The sequence below is a fragment of the Alternaria atra genome (genome assembly GCF_907166805.1).
Source record: "Alternaria atra isolate CS162 genome assembly, contig: 23, whole genome shotgun sequence".
NCBI classification, from domain to species: Eukaryota; Fungi; Ascomycota; class Dothideomycetes; order Pleosporales; family Pleosporaceae; genus Alternaria; species Alternaria atra.
This window is the reverse complement of record NW_025091321.1, coordinates 3,603,003-3,623,183: the sequence shown is the minus strand read 5'-3', so window position 1 is coordinate 3,623,183 and position 20,181 is coordinate 3,603,003. Positions and strand designations below refer to the sequence as shown.

Below are 20,181 nucleotides of genomic sequence, written 5' to 3'. Positions count from 1 at the left end.
ATCGACTGCAGTCCAAAGACGAACAGTACCAACCTCAGCATGGCAAGTCGTCCACGACACATCCTCATCACAGGTGGCAGCCGAGGCATCGGTCTTGCAATCGCGCAGTTATTCTCCAAAAATGCATACCGCTGCACCTTGATCTCTCGCTCAGAGGAAGACCTCAAAACCGCTGTAGCAAGCCTATCACCTCTGCCATCGTCCGCGTCTCAAGCCTCCCTTCCCAATATCGAGGCGTCCGAACCATCTGAGACATCGAATTTGGTATACCAACATGGACACATAGCTGGTAACATATCTCACGGCTCGACCTTCTGGGCATCAAACACCTCGTCTCCCTTTGCTGCTCGTCTCCCCCGGCCAGATACGCGCAAGTACCCTACCCATCCCTCTCACATCGACGTAGTAGTGAATTGTGCTGGGATGACACAAGCAAAGCTGTTTTCTACTTTGAAAGAAGAGGACATTGATAGCATCATTAAAACCAATCTTACTTCTATGATGCAAGGCACGAAATTTCTATTACGGTACTGCAACCCACTCAATAGTTGTGTATATGCGCACGTTGGCTCCTCTATCTACATGCATATATGCTGACCATGTTGCCCACAATAACAGAAATGGCTATCTGGGAGGCAGGACTAAGGACGATGATGATATTCCCGTCATCATCAATGTCAGCTCGCTGCTGGGTCTGCAAGGCGGCTACGGAGCCGTTGCGTACGCGGCGTCAAAAGCAGGAGTCTTGGGCTTCACTCGCGCTCTAGCTACCGAGTATGCGAGCCACAAAGTCCGCATCAATGCCATTGTGCCCGGCTACGTGGAAACAGACATGACAAAAGGTGTGTAGATTCACGGTAGTGTTGAGGGAAGGTATCCCCTAACGATGAACAGATTTGAATGCCGCTGAGCTTCAACAACGTATCCCTCTGAATCGTTTTGGCAAGCCATCTGAAATTGCTCACGCAGCATTGTTCCTCGCAGAAAATAAATACGCACATAATTGTGTTGTGAATTTGGATGGTGGCTTATCTGCCATCTGATTTTACTGACTGCTGCGATGTTTGACATCTTCCCGCTGAGTGCCATTCCGGCCTTGCAAGACGGCCCAGTGGCTTCTCTAGATGTGCTTCCTTCCACCAAATGCTCCTTAGACTGAGCTATGCCTATTAATCCAAGAGGCGCCTATACCAAAACGTTTCCATGCGACTGATTGTTGTATAGTACAGAAAAAGGAAATCTATATGCCGTTTGCGCTTCGGGGGCGCGCGGCTTGGCGAACCGATGTTCGAAGTGCAAAGATGTGGTGGGACGAGTTGAATGAACGTAGATGACCAGGCTCGAACGCTTGTGATCCAATGTCGGGACAAGAAAAGTGAAGCATATCGGACACTTCGGTAGTCGCCAACCAAGAAGACGAGGCGGCATGAGATGATGACACGCCAATTTGCGGCCAGCAGTCAAGCCTGCGATTGTAAGTTTGTTCAGTCGTCATCAATGACAATCGCCCCATCGTTCTTGTCATCCTCAATAGTGATGTGGCCATCGTCTTTCTTTTGCGGCTCCTCCATAACCTTGCCCTTCTTCCGGACGAGCTCGTCCTGGAGACCTGCTTCGCTGGCTGTGCGCTTCGCAGCACCATTCGCGCTCCCATTGCTAGCATCCTTGGAGGTACCGTTCGGAACAGTACCGTTGATAGTCGCATGGCCGTTGGTCTCCGGGACGGGCGCCTTAGGCTTCGTCGCAATCTTAACCTCGTCAGGTAACCTTAGTGGGTTTGCATTCTCGGTGAAGTCTTGGTGTATGACAGAGAGTACGAGATCAACCTTTGCGTCCTCTTCCGAATCATCAGATATTGTGAGGAAGGTATCATCTTTGAAACCGAGTTCCTCGAAAGTCTTGTCGAGATGTACATCCTCGTCCACATCATAGAGTATATCCGAGTCACGCTTGACGCTGAATTCTTCTCCGTAACCGAGCTGTTCCTTCAGGATGATGTTGACCAGATCGCTCAGCTTTGCGCGCGACGTATCGACGTGCAGTGTGGCATAGCATACGCCGCAGGTCGCACAGTGGGGATTTGGTGGTCGCAGTGGTTCACTCGAGATGACGCGCTCAGTGCTACGAGTAAGGAAGACCATCTTGGCTTTGTCAAGCTGTTCGCGCATAACCTTAAAAGCTTGCAGGACGCAGAGACTGGCGGTCATGGCGTTTGTAGTCGCGATTGCAGGGATGATGTTGCCAGCCATTTCTGTATTTTGTTAGCAGCCGTCCCGACAGCATATGATCGTTCCCTTACGCTTGATGTCAAACTTGGACCGCATTTCGATGCCGAAGATGTGTGAACGCAAATTTGCACTCGCAACGACAAAGTCCAGCGTATCCACATCGTCCTTGTCGAAGCTAAGAATAGGTACCGAATTCCCAATGTCGGCATTTGCGCGCGTCTCTTCCAGCCGGGTGCTGAGTCGCTTGATGCTGTCTACAAATACGGCGAAGTTCTCCGCTACGTTCCATGTGACCTGGTCTTGCTGCGCTATTCCGGCACCCACACCCAGCGATTCCTGCATGAGCGCGTCGTAGTCCAATGCCTCTGGCGCGCGCTTGGTCTTCCACATATCTTCCATGCTCCGTAACCGCTCAATGTCCTCCTTGAATACTTTGTCGAAAACGAGTCGCGGGAAGTCTTGGGAACCCATGGAATCGCGAATGCGCTTCAGCGCTTGTGCCTCCTTCTGTAAATTCGCAACTTCGCCTGCGTTGTCGGCATCTTCGCTATGGTCCAGTTCGGGCGCTTCGTCTTCTGAGGTGCCGAAGATCTCAGCAAATAGATATGACTTTCCCCATACTATGCAGTGGATGGGTTGTGAGGGCGTACTCCGGATGGTACATACTGGGAAGGACTTGGGCGCGTCTTTCGGGGTGCAATCGTAGCATTCGGTTTCGCCCTGGAACACAGTTAGCACAAAAGTTTGGTAAAGTATTCGAATCGGTGTTGCGCACCCTCTTGATAACCTGAACTTGCCCGTTGAAGCCAGTGGTGCCACTCTCGACCAGCGGAACATTGGCTGCGAGGCACATCTTGTTAACATGTCGCCGCGCATCCAAATTATCCAGCGCATTGAAAACAAGGCCGAAACTCTGGAACCACGCGACGTTGAACTGGCCATCCTTGATGTTGTCGTGGTACGCTACGATGTTGACATTGGGGTTGAACTTGCCAGCCGACTCTTTCGCAACCTGTCAGGCTATTAGCGCAAGGACTATCACCTCTTCATACAGGGTATTTTTGCCGTACCAATGCTTTGGACTTTTTGATATGCTCATTGCGGAACAGGAACTGGCGGTTGAGGTTGCTGAGGTCGATGGTGTCGAGGTCTACAACGTGAATCTCGCCAAAGCCGGTGAGAACGAGGTTCTTGAGGAGTTCGCAGCCGATGCCGCCAGCTCCAACCATCAAGACGCGTGCCTAGATCCTGTTAGCGACTGGCACATGGCATGTTTGCGCGTGGTGGTAGCTACCTCTTTGATGCGCTGATGGAGAGTGCCACCGAGGCTCTGTCGAGCAAACTTGTCGCGTACCATTGCGGGTTCGGAGGTGGAGATGGGCGAAAAGCAAGTCGTGTTGTGGGCGAGACTACGACATGCGAAAGTTGGACAACCGCCCGTCTTGAAGTAAAGGCGACAGGTGAGAGACGTCAGTGCTGCTGGGTAGCGCCGCTCCACAGGGCCTGCGCCGCTTGCGTTCAGCCTCCGAAGCTTGGCGCCTAAACGAGCGCCCTATGAGTGGATCGTGGGCCTTGAACGCGCCGGGGCACACGCTGGTCGCTGGTCGCTGCTCACTGCGACAATAAAAACTTGCTTTGGACCTCCAGGGCCTGTGGAGCTTACTAACGACTGTATACGAGCGGCCGCAGAAGTGCCTTGGAGCTAGCGTATATATTCATCCATCATCATGTCGGACGACGAAGTCGACTTGGAGCTGCTAGAGCTTATGCGAAAGCACTGGGGTGGCGGTGCCAAAGAGGAAGGTCCGCCAGAAACCAAAGTCCTGGAGAATGCCCAGTTCATTTGCGATAACAGCATGGACGTTGCTCTCGATATGCGGTCTACCAAAGTCGCAGCACAGCTTGTCCTTGATGAGATGGAGAAACGGGCGTACTCTACCAAGACTTGGTCTGAGCATGAGCTGCACCCGAAACCAAAAGACGAGAGCACCGTCAACTTCATCTTCACTATGGACCTCCTAAATTTTAGCTTCTGGAGCGAGAAGAAAGATGAGGAGCGATTTGCAGTAGTATACAAGGGAAAGAGATGGACTGGATACAATAGTCTGGTCGCGATATTACAAAGAGCCTTGGAGCAAGACATCCCGATCACTAGCCCAGATTTCTGGGTCGACGAAGAACAGTGTTCAGACGAAGTACTGCGAACGGTTTTCACTTCTGGTACTGACGAAGAGATTCCCCTGTTCGAGCAGAGGGTACGGTGTTTGAGAGAAGCAGGCCAGATTCTAGAGGAGGTGTGTTTATCATGGATTACCAACACATGAGAGCAAATCGACTTATGACTGACGTTGCAGGAATTTGACGGTAGTGTCATCACCCTTATTGAAGATGCAAACAACTCCGCGGCCGGTCTCGTGAATCTACTCGCCGAGAAGTTCAATTGCTTCAGAGATGAAGGCAGGTTCGAGAACAAGAAGGTACGCTTCTTGAAGCGAGCCCAGATCTTCGTTGCAGACTTGTGGGCTGCGTTCGAAGGTGAGGGATACGGCGAGTTCAACGACATCGACAAGATCACCATGTTTGCAGGTATGATACAACCTTATCATCACTAAGTTTACAGTTCTGGCCGACTAAAGCATCTACAGATTACCGTATTCCTCAAATGCTACATTCACTAGGCATGATTTGGTATTGCCCGCCTCTGGAGAACAAGATACGCCGTCTTGAGATCATCGACTCTGGTCACTCCTGGGAAATGCAGATACGAGGTTGCAGTATCTGGGCTGTAGAGCTCCTCCGTAGGGAGATCCTAAAGCTAAAGCCGGAAGCTAAGGTCAACGCTATTCTCATCGACTTCTTCTTGTATGACCTTGCGAAAGAGAAGGAGAGGGAGCAGGCAGAGGTGATGCCGCATCACCGAACAAGGAGCATATGGTATTGAGGGCCAAAACCGGCGGTAGATATGAAAGATGATGATGCCCTTGATCTCCATCATGAGCGCCTGGCAAGAGTGCAAATCAACAGTCGGTCACCTCGTAAAGACGTCAAAGGCGGTGTGGTGGCTGAGGGCGATCCCTGACTCGCGACGTCCACATTCGCCACTTCCAAGTTTACGCGATCTCCAGGAGCCAACACACATCCTGCATCCTTCTCAGTCCTTCTCGATTGTAGCAGAACGGCATGCCACCGACCATTGGATTCGCTGTAATGTCCCCTCTGCGCGGCAGGCCAAGGCTGAAACATGCATCGCAGGCATGGCACCGTTACGCGTTTCCAATTGTCGTTAGGTGCACATATTAGTGCTGGCCATTCACGCCTCATAGCCGCCGCCTCATCCAGTACCGTCTATCCGGTATTCGTAGACATGCCGCAACCACGCGGGTGACACCTGTAGCTCAAATGGCGCTCTCGGTAGCACGGTTAGAACACAGGTTTGACAAGCTAATGCTATTCGTGAGCTGGGTGATTGGGCGGGTGTTTGCAAGGTGTCTGGACAGTGTATATGTTGTTCGTCCGCAGTATTATTTGTAGTGCCTAGACGCTTCTCCATCTTCCTTGATTCACCTCTCTTCTACCTGATATCAAGTACAGTTACGGGTAAGATACCTTCAGCGGCCTAGCTACAAAGCAGGTGAGAGTCGTGTCCGAGCACCTTTACGTATGTCCGCAAATGTTCAACTGACAACAAGAACACCCTTGATACATTCAGCATCGATTCAGGCTCGGCCAGCAGCTGATATTCTGACTAGATATCTCTCTATTACACAATGGGCAACACCTCCAGTTCTCCCGTGCAAAAGTGTCTCGAGAAGGCCGTCGGAAAAGAGAATGTCGCTTTCAAGAACACGCCATTTTTCCAACTATCACACGTCAAGCCTTACAACCTCGGTATACCGGTAACGCCAGCGGCTGTTACTTATCCTAAGACGACTGGGGAGATCGCCGCGATAGTCAAATGCGCCGTGGACAACAGCCTCAAAGTTCAGCCGCGGTGCGGTGGACACTCCTACGCCAACTATGGTATAGGTGGTCAGGATAACACCATTGTGATCGACATGAAGTCTTTCCAGCAGTTCTCGATGGACGAGTCTACCTGGCAGGCCACTATCGGTGGTGGGACGCTATTAGGCGATGTCACTGAGCGGCTACATGACAACGGCAAGCGCGCCATCGCCCATGGTACTTGTCCACAAGTAGGCATTGGAGGCCACGCAACGATAGGTGGACTGGGACCGACATCACGAATGTGGGGTTCCTCACTCGATCACGTAGAAGAAGTTGAGGTGGTGTTGGCGAACTCGACAGTAGTGCGTGCTTCGGAAGAACAGAATCCAGACATTTTCTTTGCGATGAAGGGAGCTGCAGCTGGTTTCGGGATAATCACAGAGTTCAAGGTCCGCACGCAGGCTGAGCCTGGTGAAGCAGTGCTTTACTCGTACAATTTCCATGGCGGCTCGTCTGTGTCAAAGGCGGAGGCGTTCAAGAAGTGGCAGAAACTCATTTCTGATCCCAAACTCTCCAGGAAGTTTGCGAGTCAATACATATTGACAGAACAACTTGGCGCTATCATTACGGGCACATTCTTCGGCAGCCAGGCTGAATTTGACAGCCTGAATATTACCTCTCGTCTTCCATCGAGCTCGGGTTATGACTCGATAGCACTCAATGACTGGCTTGGTGTGGTGGGCCACTGGAGCGAAGATGTGGCTTTGAAGATTGTGGGTGGCATCCAGTCCAACTTCTACGCCAAATCTCTCGCATACACAGAGAGAGATATCATACCTGACGATACAGTTGACAGACTTTTCACTCATATTGATGAAGCAGACAAAGGAGGTGCGCTGTGGTTCATCATCTGGGACCTGGAGGGCGGTGCTATCAATGATGTGGCGCCTAATGCTACAGCGTACGGACACCGCAACGCGCTCTTCTACCATCAATCATACGCTGTGAATCTTCTCGGCAAGGTAAGCGGATCGCATGTCTCTTACAAACGAACCTCCTTACTAACACTCCACCAGGTCGATGACAAGACTCGCAAGTTCCTTACCGGCGTGAACGAAATCATTATCGATGCATTACCAAACCACGATCAAGGAGCATACGCAGGCTATGTAGACCCTGCACTAGGCAAAAACAGCGCGAGCCTATATTGGGGTAGTAATGTTGAAAAGTTGGAGCGTATCAAAGCGGAGATAGACCCGTTGGATGTGTTTTCTAATCCGCAGAGCGTACGGCCGGCGAAGAAGTCGTTGAAGAGGAGGCTGATGTCATAGATTGAAGGGCGAAAGCCTATGATAGCTGTCCTGGGTAGCCAGAAGGCTCGTGAATGGAACACTCCATGTTTTTCCTAGCAATTCCTTATACAGCGCATGTATCACCCCTTCGTGATACAAATTATCGCTGAGCCATGCAACCAAAGGCCAAGGATATATCTTTATACATAGCTAAGCCTTAGGCTGATACGTAGCGATTTCATGATTGGCAAGGTGGCTCGTATGTGATGACTTGAACGACTTAATAGCTGCGTTTGACGTCACTACTACACGCTATCGCTCGATACTGTGTAGGTACATGACTTGGAGCTGATAGATACTACATGTCATACCACGCGTAGTACACTTATGAACTCCGGGTATCTCCTGCCCAACGGATGACGTGAAGAGCGGCTGCTCGAGATACATATATGGCCACTTCAAGTGCTACTTCGTCTACTCACCTTCCTACAGTCCCTCACACACGTACAACAATACTTCCTCATACGTTATAAAAACTACACTCGCTACTCGATTGTCTTCAATTCAATATCTCGGCCGCCTTTATCACGGAATTGGTGCCTAGTCAACGGCCAACAATGGTCATTGTACGCGATGGCTACCATACGGGCCCGATTTGCGGCATGCATAAGAAGTTAGTCGTCCTCTACTGATATTTCGGCCGCGACAGAATCGATCGAGAGAAGAACCTGAAGATTAGGGAATATTGTAACGATGGCTTTAGGGTTACACGCGTAGTGGCGAATGCTAGAGTATTGAGCAACCGTTTGCATTGGTGACATTTTTGTGGTGTTTCCATACGTTTTTTATAGTAACAATCGATGATATCTAATGTCAAATTGGTAGCTGTTGATAAAACTCCGCGTTGTGGTTAAGGAATGTGTCTTGTCGAGGTGGCAAGGGTTGTCTGTGCGGTCGATGCACTAAGGATTTTCGTCCATAGCACCGGTGACCCTTACATGCATTCCACCACTTCTCCCATCATCGATACGATCGAAAATAAGCATTAAGCCCCCATATCTTGAGTTTGGCACGGAAGAAAGCGCTTCAATTCCGGTAGTCGGTCATAGGATGTTCGCTCATAAGTTGACGTTGCGCCGGTACGTACCGTGCGGCGTGTGCCCTGTCGTCCAATCAGGACGGAGCATATCTGACAGAGCACGTTTACTGACATACTTCAGTCTTCTCATAGTGCAGGCAACACAATTCTTCCAGGATGCCTCCTAGGAAGAAATGGTTCGGGTCACTGAGGCGTTTTCGTCACCGCCTATCAAAGAAGCTCTTAGGTAAACCTGACACATTCACAAACTATCTGAAGACATCACTACGCCCCCAGCTCGAGAAGGGCATCTGGAACCGAATTGGCGTTCACAATCTCTTCTCCAAGAACCGCAGCGCGCAACGCGAGCACGTTGGTCCAAAAGGTCGTACTTCAGACCTCTTTCAACGGAAAGATAAGGTTTACCTGGCGCTTGAGGCCCAGCGGTTGCAATGGCATATGCCTCCACCAGTTATCTGTCATGATCTACTTGATGCAGCGGCGAGAGTAGGGCGTATTGAAGAATGTATGAGATACACTTTCAGAGACAAGATGCTGTGCATCGAAGCGCTAAAAGTCACGTCATCGGTTATACCACTTTACTTCAAAGGCATGCTTCATCAGGTTGACAAAAACAATCGTATGGCACTGCTAGGTGATAGAGTTCTCGGCTTAGCTCTATGCGAGATTTGGTTCCAGACGGGAAACACCACTAGTATGTCCAACGCATAGCTCATGTATTGAAGCTAACACAACAAGCAGGTGACTACAGTAAGATGAGGATTACATCAGAAAGCAGAGTTGTTCTATCTGCAAGAGGACATGCACTCGGTATACACAATAATCTGTTGCTGCATCAATGGCCATATACACCACCCTCGGACGATAATGTTGCCGAGACGTTCGAAGCTATCCTTGGTGCTGTTTACTTGGACTCTGGAAATAGCATTGAAGCTGTCAAGAAAGTCATCACACAAACCGAGCTTAATACACACAAGCTCTTGAAAGCGAATGCTCAGTCCCAAAACAAGCAAAAACGAAGAGAGCTTACTACCCTGCGATTGACTGAACAGAAAGAACGAGGAAGATTTGTTGCTGCCGAGGCTTCCCGACGGGCTGGGGCGGCAGCGTTGGTGACAAAGCAGGCAGCAGAGCAAGCAAAAAGGCAGGTGCAAGAGGGTGATACGACAACTGAAGGACAAACACAGAACGAACCATCTGAGACAGCTCAGACCGAGACTAGAAGCGAAGACCACACTGTGCTCACGTATGCGGAGGCATCGGAAGACTTGGCCGACTTCTTGATCCGATACAAAACAGGCATAAAGGAAAAGGAACGATGCAAGTCAGATAAACTGAAGAGTCAAGTTCCAAACGAAGAAACGCCATCGGAGAATCGCGACCAAGCATGCATACCTACAAAGAAGGAGATCTACAGGAGAAAACCGCAACGACGCACGGTAGCAACCGCCAGCGAGTTATCGAAGGAGTGTAATCCATTAGACGACGTCTCAGAACACGATGGCACGACATCAGACTCTAGACAACAGCGTTCACCGGTATCTCGTGTCGGGGATCAAAACAAGGTAGATGCCCTGCACAAGTCAGACAACCAAGATACACAAACACCACTGCCGGAAGAAGGGACGACTTCCAAAGCTGAAGATCAACCGCAACAGAAAAAAAATGTGAGCACAGCTACGACGGAAGACACCCTGATCTCCAACCCGTACAGGTTCCCTGTGGAGGCATACGCGGATTTGGGACGAGGGAAGTTACAAAGAAGGAGACGAGCATGGCGGAGTGCGGTAAGTCAGAGTATTGTGCTGAGGGAAAAGGGCATAGATCGAGATGTTCGAGAATTGTATGAATGGAAGTTGAACCAATGGCACCTTCAAGAGCAAGGGGAAGGATTGAGTGCACCAAATGCACCAAACAAGGTAATAGGGGGGTACGTATCCAGAGAGGAATGGAATGGAATGAGCCAGGCTGAAAGGAGTGAGAGAAAAGCTGAAAGGAGACATCAAAGAAAGATTAGGAGAGCTGAGATGAGGGCACGAAACGTGGCCTTCCGTGAGACGAAGGGCTACGAGGAAGGCCCTGCAAAGGTGCGGCACCGGAAAGATACATTGGCTCAGCTCAAACCTAATGAGGAGACAACACAGGCACCAGCGAGCTTGTTACTAGAGCCTCCAACTGCGGCGGCAACGATAGCAGACTTTATACCGGAGAACATGAGTCCTGCATCGATAACGGCCCAACATGAGATAGCTACTGCAACCGGGTCTGGTGAAGCCGACACAGTCACATCCACCGTTCCAGCTTCAACTCCAACCCAAGAACTCTCAAGCTCCCTGAAAAAGACCGACCCTCTTGCACTGAAGGCGTCTCAACAAGAGAATTTTTCTCCTCTATCGTCCGGCAAAAATGGAAAAGTCCCATCCCCAGCCCCAGCCCCAGTTATAAAATTCTCAAGCTCTCCGCGAGTACCTGACCGTGCAAAAGGCACTTCAGCGGCTAGCAATAACCGCAATAAGCCTAATCTGGAGCTCTCAAGTTATTTGGAAGAGATTGGCTTTACGAGCGCTTCGACTACTCATATGGACGACGATAAAGAGATACAAGTGCGCACCAAGAATGTCGACCAACTAGAAAAGGATAACCTCAGCTCGCACAAGGCTATATGGCAAGCGGTTGGGACTACAGAACCATTCAGGCAGCGCAAGAAACGCGTTACTAGTCCACGCAGGTCCTTACGAGATTCTCTAGTTCTCGCGGAGCAACTGACTGGGCGCACCCCAGCAAATCGTACAGCTATGAGTGAAGAGGATGCTGAGCCAAAGAACTGGATGCAGGGGAGACCTCAACAAGCAGGTACCGATGCGAGGCCATTCGTTCGGTTTGACTTCTACGAGTCGGACACGGAGAGGTTCATGGCAAACATTACGCAAGATGATTCAGGGGTGTCTGAAACGCCTCGATCAGAGTCTGGAAAGAAATCTGGATTAACCAATCTAAGTGTTCGTAGAATACCAGGAAGATTGCGAGTTGGTGCAAAGCCAGGAGAATTGCCCTCTTCGAAATCTAAACCACAAGTTATCCCATAAGGTTGAAGCCACCTTTAGTAGACGACTCAGAGGTTTATGTCGTTGATGGGCGCATGGTTTTTTCTGTTCTTGGCCAAGAGTTATGCTAGCTGTTTTTCTATCGATGTCGATGCATCGTTGTATGTGCACAACAATGTTCAAATGTACGATTAGCTGCGCGAGAGATACGTGCATAATTGTATATCTGTGTTTGGAAGAGTACCTGTAGCATATATATCCCAACACCGAGATTCAAGATACAATCCTGCTTTGGCATGTGTTCACAGCAACTACTGTCCCCTTCATTGAGTACCACAGTCCGGCAAAGGCTTCGTCCTGGAGACTAACGCAAAAACCAAGAAATGCCAGCTGCGCCACCCTTTGCCGAGGATAAATATGAGTTGTCTTTGCGGTCGATTTGGCATTGCGTCTGTGCATAGGCAGCAACATGGACTATGCTAACCTGGCTCTTCCAACGGCACAGTGTGATATAAAGTCTCAACTCAACTTCTCCGTTTTTCTCTTGGAGCTTCAAACGCAAGAGTTTTGTACGAAATGAGCGTCATGTCAACATGGCGTCCAATAACCCCCCAAGACTTGCCCAACTAGTCACCATGTTAAGCGACTACTACGCCCTCTTGACCGGCTTCTACCTGCCTTCCTCAGCGCTCAAATATCCACTTCCAGAAGGATGGCCGAACATCATGGCCGATGCGACCTAGAGTTTGAGCAAATCATTGTTTGTGATTGAGCTCATAAAGTACTTGCCATATATCGACGAAACAGACTCTCGCGAGATGATCACGAACATACATTACAAGAGCGATTTGGTGGATTACCCAGCATTTACTCGAGAGGACTTCGAGCGCGGGCATGTGCTTGAAGGGGAAGATGGAGTTCGACAATGGGTGGAAGGAATGGGGAATGAAGAAGAGAGACCGGCAATGAGAGCGATACGAACGGGGACGACAGCGAAGATGAAGAAAAAGACAGCAACAACACAGGTACATTGGACGATGACAGTAACTCCTCTGATCAGGACTACGACGATGATCCCGACAACATCGACCTGGAAGACATACTCGTACTATCCCTAGGCTACGAATCTGGTGGCCGAACCATCATCCTCAACATCGAAAAAGGCGTTATTTACGAAGACATGATCGGCTATATGCTTTGCGACGGCGAAACAATAGAAAAAATATTCACTAATCTAAGCGATAAGCTCCAAAGACTAATACGTGTACCCGTAAGAGGTAAATCTTATGAAGACGTGCCAAAAGTATGGGATGATGGGCCAGTACCTAATACCGTGGATCAGTGTCTAGGTACATATGATGAGGAGCATCTGAAACTGTTCAAGAGAAACTATCGGAAGCATGCGTGGCCGGGGGAGGGGTATATGAAGGCTGAGGCCTTGAAAGTGGTGGAGAGATATAGATGGAGTATTCCCTGGATAATTGTTTAATGCAGATGTTGTATTGGAGGATAAAGTTGGAAGTATAGATCAGATACCCATACCATAGATGAAGGAACCTAACTTCTCATAATCGTAGCAGTCGCGCTGACTACAGTAGCAACTGCAGTGATAACATACCGCCATGCATTCGTTCTCGCCCAAGTTTCAGCGATAGTCTTCATATCCACCTTTCCGGCCCACCTCTTCGCCCCCTCACTCGCCGTATCTTTATCTGTACCCTGCCCAATGCCCTTCAAAGAAAACCCCTCATCGCGTAACATCTCTTGCGCTTTCCACTTCCCAGCACCGTTTACCCCAGGCTCCATGTACAGCGCCGTATACGGTATTATACTAACATTCGCAAGCGCCGCGATAACGTACAGGAACGTTGCTGAAGAAGAGGAACCCCTAGAAAGATATCCGAGTAAAACATTACTCGAAGCTCCCGACATGATAAGGGGAGCGACGAAGATGGGTGCGAATTGGTAGGCTTGAAGCCATTGCTTTGCTAGAAGTTTTGGTGGGGCATGCGTGATGAGGGGCGGCATGACGACATGACTGTATGCGAAAGTGAAGCCTGAACGTATGCCTTCAGCGGATCTCTGGAGATTCTATTGAAGCTGTGTTACCTGTGTATATGGCCGGCGCAATGGTTGCGACTGTTTGTAGGATGGGCACAATGGTGCGGGAAGGCTCGCTCATCGTGGCGAGTTATAAGGCAATGGTATCTGAGTTCGTGATGGCACGAAGACCATATACGCGTGGCAATCAATGAGTTGCTTGGTGTTGGTAAGTTCACAGAATGCATATGTAAGCGCTTGAGGAACAGCTTTGGCGTGCTAGCGTGGTGTTTTGGATGCGTCAACATGGTTTAGCTGCATGTTCAGGAATAACCATAGAGCTACCAAGATCTTCACTGGCTATTCTGCTTTGATTCAACCCGCACATTCGTACTCTTGACCTGGTTGGCACCAGAATACCCATACACTGCAATAACGCCTATTTCATGCAGTCGTGTCCAGTTTCGTCATCGATTCACACGTGAACCTATTTGTACAGATATACTACAACTGCTCTAGCAGCCTCAAAACTTCTTGTCTTAGATCACCTAGACCAAGATCCTTTTTGACCCCTAATCTCCGGCACTGCACTTCAACTTCTTTCCTATCTTTCCAACTCCGACCCAGTACAACGACGACCGGGTATCCAATCAGATCTGCGTCCTTCAGCTTCCATCCTATGCTCTTTCCTGATCGGTCATCCAATACTAGATCCACATCGCCATGCCGGGCGTCACCGGAGATTGCGTCGTAAACCTCTGCTGCATCACTCTCATCTGTCTGTGGAGATGTGAGAATGATGGTTTCGTAAGGTGCTATCGCCCTTGGCCAATTCAGGCCTTTGGCATCCGAGAGAAGTGACGCTACGGCTCCAATGATACGCGAAACACCGATGCCGTGGCATCCCATTTGGATTGGCGATGAGAGATTCTGGTCTGGTAATGCAACTACTGCGTTGAGCGGTTTGCTGTACCGAGTGCCAAGGTGAAAGGTGTGGCCCACTTCGATGGCTTTTTGAACATCGAGTTTCCCGTCGGAACAGCGAGGACATGGGTCACCGGTTTCGATGGTTGTAAGATGTGAGTTGGAAGACAGAGGCTTAGAAAGGGAGGCATTATCCTCATCGAAGGTAAGAGAGGAGTCAAAGAGGTCGATGGTATCGGTGGTCTTTTGAAGCAAAGAAGGCAGTGATGAGGATTCGATGCCAGTATCTAGTTCAATGTTCTCTGGCAGTGCTTTCTTGACAGCATGAAGATTAACAAACTCATGTCCCTGATTCGCTGGTATTTCCACGCCCTTGGACGGACGCGGGATCCATACGTTGATCTTTGTCTTCCTGTCAACACTTATCCCGGTGAAGGCATGCCAGCTGTCCTTATCTGACGCTGCGGCTTGGCTACTCTTCTCCACAAGCTCTTCATTCGCGACATATTCGCATGAGTTGCAAGACCACACATTGTCTTCACCCTTGGGAGAAACAAAATGATACTCATGGCTTAGCTTTCCTCCCATGTTGCCGGAATCGGCATCGGCGACAAGGTAAGGCAGTCTGAGCTCATTGAACAGATTATTGTATGCTTTTCGTGTTTCTTCGTAAGTCTTTAGCGCGGCTTCCGTAGAGTGGTCGAACGTGTAAAGATCTTTCATCATGAACTCTTTAGCTCGTAATAATCCCTGTCGTGGTCTTCGTTCGTCGCGGTACTTGCGTCCAATTTGATACAGCCTCAAGGGTAAGTCCTTGTAGGAGTGTACCATACTAGCTACAAGTGATGTGATCTCTTCTTCATGGGTCGGCGATAGTAGGAAACCAGATTCCCTCCTATCTTTGATGCGCAGGAGCTCCGAGTTGGCGGAGTAGCGACCAGATTGCCGCCATAATGCTTCTGTGGTGATGGAAGAGAGTGACAGCTTTGAAGCACCAATCGAGGTCATATGCTTGTCGATCAGAGCTTCAAGCTTGTTTTGTACACGTAGGCCTAGGGGTAGAAGGTGGAAAACTCCTGAATGTGCCTGTGCGTAATGAGTTGGAGGGTTGTAGAAATGAAGCAAATCCCGGTATTTACCTGGCGCAAAAAGCCACCTCGAACGAGAAGGGAGTGAGACTCATCTGGGGAACGATCAGTCAAGATGAGTTGGCAGTCTGTGCTGCTCCTACCTTGCTCGCTATCCTGTGGTGATATACCACCAGTTGGTGCCCAGAATCTCGATAATCGATTTCTTGAGTCGGTCTAAATAACGAATCACTTTTGTTGTCTCCAGTGCAAAACTTGCTTGCGATAACTTACAGCTATATATCTAGCATATCGATGGCCTTGAATTGATGTTCTTTGTATCCGCGGTTGCCATGCAGCTCTACAAATGGAAGCCGCCATACGCGCACAACTATGCCGGTGTCTGATCAGAGTTACAATAGAAGAGCAGAACAGCCCAGTAAAGTTTAGACAGAAAAGGAAAAGTTGAATTGTGATATGCCTCGTGCGTGATACACGACCGCGGGAGATCTGCCTTCTAAGAGAACCGTGCACAGACCACTCTGATTTCCAAAGCGCATGGAAATATTTGGAGATGCGAACCCATCTCTCAATTGCTCCACGACCACATCTCACGTAAGCAATCCAATTACTCTGCTGAGACGCGATCTGTTGGAATAGTACTTACCAACATTCAGAATGCCTCCACGGATACGCATCCGGCCACGCGCCCTCCGCGCCTGCACCTCAAACCCAACCCGCCCCATCTCTCTACCCGCAATTGCAACCTACGCCTCGGTAGCAACAACCTCAGCGACCACCCCCGCACCCCCAATCCAGCAGACATACAAGGCCGCGCCCCCAGTACTACGATACCCGCCTACTCAACCGCCCTCTCACAAGCCCCCAGAGGTCCGCAAAACGCAACTACACCGGCAATACCAGTCGCTTCTTAAGTCCTCACCTCTGATCCTGATATTCCAGCACAACAATGTCAAAGCGGTGGAATGGATGAGCATAAGAAGAGAGCTGGCCATTGCATTACGCAAGTTGGATGCGGAGAGGGCGAAGAATGGACAAGAGACGCTTGCAGAGGAAGTTAAGATGCAGGTCATCCAGACGAACATCTTTGCAAGTGCATTGAGGGTTGTGGAGTTTTTCAATCCAGAAAAGTCGACGATGGATCATGCACAACACCCCACGGACCCGCGGACACCGACGAGCGCGCAGATACCGCAGACAAGTAATGACGCAGAGGACGAGCGCTTTACACATGGTCTCTCAAGACGGGCACATGAAATCGCAAACAACAGGAAGTTGAAGTTGGAATTGGAACCTCTACTCTCCGGCCCCCTCGCCGTCGTAGCATTCCCTGATGTCACACCGCAATACCTCAAGGCCGTCCTATCCATCCTTTCGCCTTCGAAGCCCGACTTCCCTGCGCCAAGCCGAAAAGCGAACCCAGACTACTACGAACCGGCGGTACAAACTGGTCTTCAGAAGCTGATGCTCTTAGGTGCAAGAGTAGAAGGCAAAGTCTTCGACGTGGACGGCACCAAGTGGGTTGGTAGCATCCCTGGAGGTCGCGACGGTCTCCGAGCACAGCTTGTGCAAATGCTGCAGGGTATTGGTGGAAGCCTTACTAGTGCTCTGGAGGGCGCGAGCAAGAGTCTGTACTTCACTGTTGAAGGACGGAGGATGGATATGGAGGAGAAGGAGAAGGGCCCTGCTGGTGACGATAATCAGTCATAGAACCATATTGAGGTGTGTATATTATGATCTGTAAGAATCAAGAGTTACATCCAAAACTTCTTTGGCCTCCATATGCAGCACGTCCTTGCATACTACACAAGTAGTAGTACTGCGTGGGTTGGTGACTTGGCCGCTATGGTGGATGAATATCCCTGCAAACCCAAAGTCTCTCCGCAATGAGGCAGTCATGGCTGACATCCCCTTAATTCGATACTTCCACTACACAACCATCGCATCTTTCGTGATTGCAACAAGTAGAGACGTTTTGCCACGTTCCGTTTGGTTACTTTGGCTTCGAAGAGAAGCACAAGACTTGTTTCACTGGGGACCTAATCCTCCGTCTGGTGGTAGATTGCACATGATTGCCTTGCGGTTTGGTCCAAGAGAGCATTTTTTCCTCAAGCTTCGATTTCGGACTGAACAAGCAGTTATGGAGTACAGCGCGCTCATCGAAACCTGCAACAAGAGAACGAACGAATATCCAAGACGTTTTAATAACGTTCCAAGCCCCTGTCACTGAAGAATATCTAAAGGCACGAGCGATCAGACGTGTATGCCTTCAAGGTAAAACGCAAAAAACGAGAGCTCCTTTATAGAAGACTCAATACCATGAGTGTTCGCGGAATATCGTAGCAATATCTCCATGTCTCCTGCTTGAGTACCAGATTATTCAAGATCACCGCGCAGAAGATGAAGCACATTTAGAGTTTACGATTCGATTCGTTTTATATAGGTATCCACATATGCTGCGTGGTATCCTAAGGGTATCATGAGGGATCTGCCTGCCCAAATATGCACACTTCGAAATGGTTGTAGTGAGAAAATAAGCTCAGAAACCAAGAACGCGCGCGCAAAACCACAAACCAAAACATCCTGGCGCCCCAATCTGATCCTCATGTATGTATAAGAGGTATGGAATGTCATGGTCGTCATACCCCGATCACTCAACTCGCTCGCTGCTGCCGCGCATTATGCCAATAAGAATAGTTTGTTGTGGAGGTGGTGGGAAGCCTTTCAGTCGAGCTAATGTCGCCGTCGCTTTCGTGATCGATTTTCCGTAAAACGCCGATTGTGGAGAGAGAGAGAGACCTGGAAACCCCGATGCTGCTAAGTTTATATGTGCGAAAGAAAAATCCGAGGTCGCTATCGTCGTGCGCCGCCTACTTCGACTGAATGTGATGTTCGTTCAAATTGGAGCTTTCGTCTCTTGTTCGCCATGTTCCCTCCTGGTGTGTCTTCGCCTCCGGTTGAGTCTGCGTAGTCGTCCCCAAAGCCTTCGCCGTAGCCTTGGAATGCAGCGTCGGTGTAGCCACGCTTTGAGCTGGATCGCTCTGGTCTCACTGCGCCTCTGTTCATGTGGTTGGTTGGTGTTGGTGCGGACGAAGTGAAGGGTGTTGCCCGCTGTGGTGGTACATCTTGTGGTTTCGGCTTTGCTGTATCGTCTGTACCGAGATACGCCTTGTATTTGGCAGCTTCTGCGTTGGGAAGAGACCCAGGAGCGGTGCCTGCGAATGCGTCGTCGAGAAGTCTGCTGAAGTCCGAGCCCAATGCTGTACCATCTGGTGTCAATGCCTTCTTCTCAGGCTCTCTATTTTGCACGTGTTGCGATTGCCAAATCTCTTCGGGCATCAGCAACAGATTACGGAAGACACCGTCCATCTTGGTCGCCTTTGGCTTGCCGGCAATCTGCATCTGCTTTATATGACCCTCGTAGGATTTGCGAAGCTTGTTAATCTTCTCGCCTGTTACCGGATCATTGCGCGCTACTGAGCTGGCGAGCGGCGTGAGCCTATAAAGTGTGATGAAATTTTCCGAAGGGTGCGGCCGTGATATCTCTATCCTTTCATTGTTGAGTTTGAACAATTGGTTGCCGCTAATACCTTGGGCAGCTCGTAGTCGACCGTCTTCGGTGTATGGCGATTCCCCTTGCCGGTTGTGGTTGGACAGCCTGTGATCAGCTAACCGTGTAGTGTCATCGTCTACGCTCTCCTCCATCGTCGCATCGCCATCGCTGTCGATGTTGGCACTAGACATGAAGCCTGCAGTGCTCGCGGGGGTCGGGAAGGGATGCTGGTTCGATGCCGATGTTGCCGACTGTGAGAGAGAGTGAGAGGTTGGCAGCGAGGATTGCGGGGAGCGGTCCGACGACGCCGTCGAGTTAGTCGGGGCGAAACCTCCATGGGATTGCGAATTCATCGAGGAATAAGGTGGTGATGTGGGCGTTCGAGGGTGAATGGGCGTCTTCGTCGTCTGGCCGCTCGCCTTGGCAGCGACGTCAAAGGGCGGGCTGGCGGGTGAGAATCTTCCTATCGAGTCCAAACGTTGCCGTTTTGCGCTTTGATCCGACATAGAGGCCGACTGAAGGGGTGCAGAAAGAGTGGAAAGCTCGTAGGCAGGTGCTGGAGAGCGTGCAGTGGTGGTGAGAGTAGGGCTCGTAATGAAGCGCTTGGCGTCCTCCGCGCGGGTCGACCGCGGCAGAAAGATGGGCGCTCTACTCAATAGTGCGCATTCGAAGAGAGCGGGCGTCGGCGCTGGCGAGGATTCGGGTGCGGGCGATGGTCGGGGGCGTGGTTGTGGCGGGATGCGCAGGTGGTGTGTAGGCGGCTGGAGGTGCGAAGATGTGAAGGAGATGATGGGGTTGACCGGCGGTTTGGGCTCAGCGCCGTCTCGGCTGCTCACGTGACACCCCGGGCCAACTCAAACCGCGTTTATTGTTAGGGTGTGTCAACCATTCATCGACGCTGTCAAGCACAACAATAACAACAAAGCCGTCGCCCGCACTTCAATGCCTGCACCGCTCGTCTTTGACCA

General features: G+C 50.2%; 8 protein-coding genes across 8 annotated transcripts; 4 read left to right on the top strand and 4 right to left on the bottom strand.

Annotated features, from left to right (window-relative positions):
* Window positions 1–39: 39 nt before the first annotated feature.
* Window positions 40–1,043, top strand: ALTATR162_LOCUS4753 (uncharacterized protein; the record flags this gene model as incomplete). Its single annotated transcript, XM_043312368.1, has 3 exons — window positions 40–527; window positions 619–842; window positions 895–1,043. The coding sequence occupies 3 exons, from the start codon at window positions 40–42 to the stop codon at window positions 1,041–1,043; spliced, it is 861 nt and encodes a 286-aa protein (XP_043168303.1).
* Window positions 1,044–1,484: 441 nt separating this feature from the next.
* Window positions 1,485–3,585, bottom strand: ALTATR162_LOCUS4752 (uncharacterized protein; the record flags this gene model as incomplete). Its single annotated transcript, XM_043312367.1, has 5 exons — window positions 1,485–2,251; window positions 2,300–2,948; window positions 3,004–3,240; window positions 3,299–3,469; window positions 3,523–3,585. 5 exons carry the CDS (start codon window positions 3,583–3,585, stop codon window positions 1,485–1,487), a joined length of 1,887 nt encoding a protein of 628 aa, XP_043168302.1.
* A 370-nt stretch (window positions 3,586–3,955) lies between these two features.
* On the top strand, window positions 3,956–7,504 carry ALTATR162_LOCUS4751 (uncharacterized protein; the record flags this gene model as incomplete). Its single annotated transcript, XM_043312366.1, has 5 exons — window positions 3,956–4,522; window positions 4,583–4,814; window positions 4,874–5,130; window positions 5,978–7,195; window positions 7,250–7,504. 5 exons carry the CDS (start codon window positions 3,956–3,958, stop codon window positions 7,502–7,504), a joined length of 2,529 nt encoding a protein of 842 aa, XP_043168301.1.
* Window positions 7,505–8,720: 1,216 nt separating this feature from the next.
* On the top strand, window positions 8,721–11,650 carry ALTATR162_LOCUS4750 (uncharacterized protein; the record flags this gene model as incomplete). Its single annotated transcript, XM_043312365.1, has 2 exons — window positions 8,721–9,258; window positions 9,306–11,650. 2 exons carry the CDS (start codon window positions 8,721–8,723, stop codon window positions 11,648–11,650), a joined length of 2,883 nt encoding a protein of 960 aa, XP_043168300.1.
* Window positions 11,651–13,165: 1,515 nt separating this feature from the next.
* Window positions 13,166–13,790, bottom strand: ALTATR162_LOCUS4749 (uncharacterized protein; the record flags this gene model as incomplete). Its single annotated transcript, XM_043312364.1, has 2 exons — window positions 13,166–13,665; window positions 13,718–13,790. 2 exons carry the CDS (start codon window positions 13,788–13,790, stop codon window positions 13,166–13,168), a joined length of 573 nt encoding a protein of 190 aa, XP_043168299.1.
* Window positions 13,791–14,152: 362 nt separating this feature from the next.
* On the bottom strand, window positions 14,153–15,580 carry ALTATR162_LOCUS4748 (uncharacterized protein; the record flags this gene model as incomplete). Its single annotated transcript, XM_043312363.1, has 1 exon — window positions 14,153–15,580. The coding sequence occupies one exon, from the start codon at window positions 15,578–15,580 to the stop codon at window positions 14,153–14,155; it is 1,428 nt and encodes a 475-aa protein (XP_043168298.1).
* Window positions 15,581–16,317: 737 nt separating this feature from the next.
* On the top strand, window positions 16,318–17,370 carry ALTATR162_LOCUS4747 (uncharacterized protein; the record flags this gene model as incomplete). Its single annotated transcript, XM_043312362.1, has 1 exon — window positions 16,318–17,370. The coding sequence occupies one exon, from the start codon at window positions 16,318–16,320 to the stop codon at window positions 17,368–17,370; it is 1,053 nt and encodes a 350-aa protein (XP_043168297.1).
* A 1,143-nt stretch (window positions 17,371–18,513) lies between these two features.
* On the bottom strand, window positions 18,514–19,719 carry ALTATR162_LOCUS4746 (uncharacterized protein; the record flags this gene model as incomplete). The annotated part of the gene is made up of 1 exon (XM_043312361.1): window positions 18,514–19,719. The coding sequence occupies one exon, from the start codon at window positions 19,717–19,719 to the stop codon at window positions 18,514–18,516; it is 1,206 nt and encodes a 401-aa protein (XP_043168296.1).
* Between the last annotated feature and the right edge of the window lie 462 nt (window positions 19,720–20,181).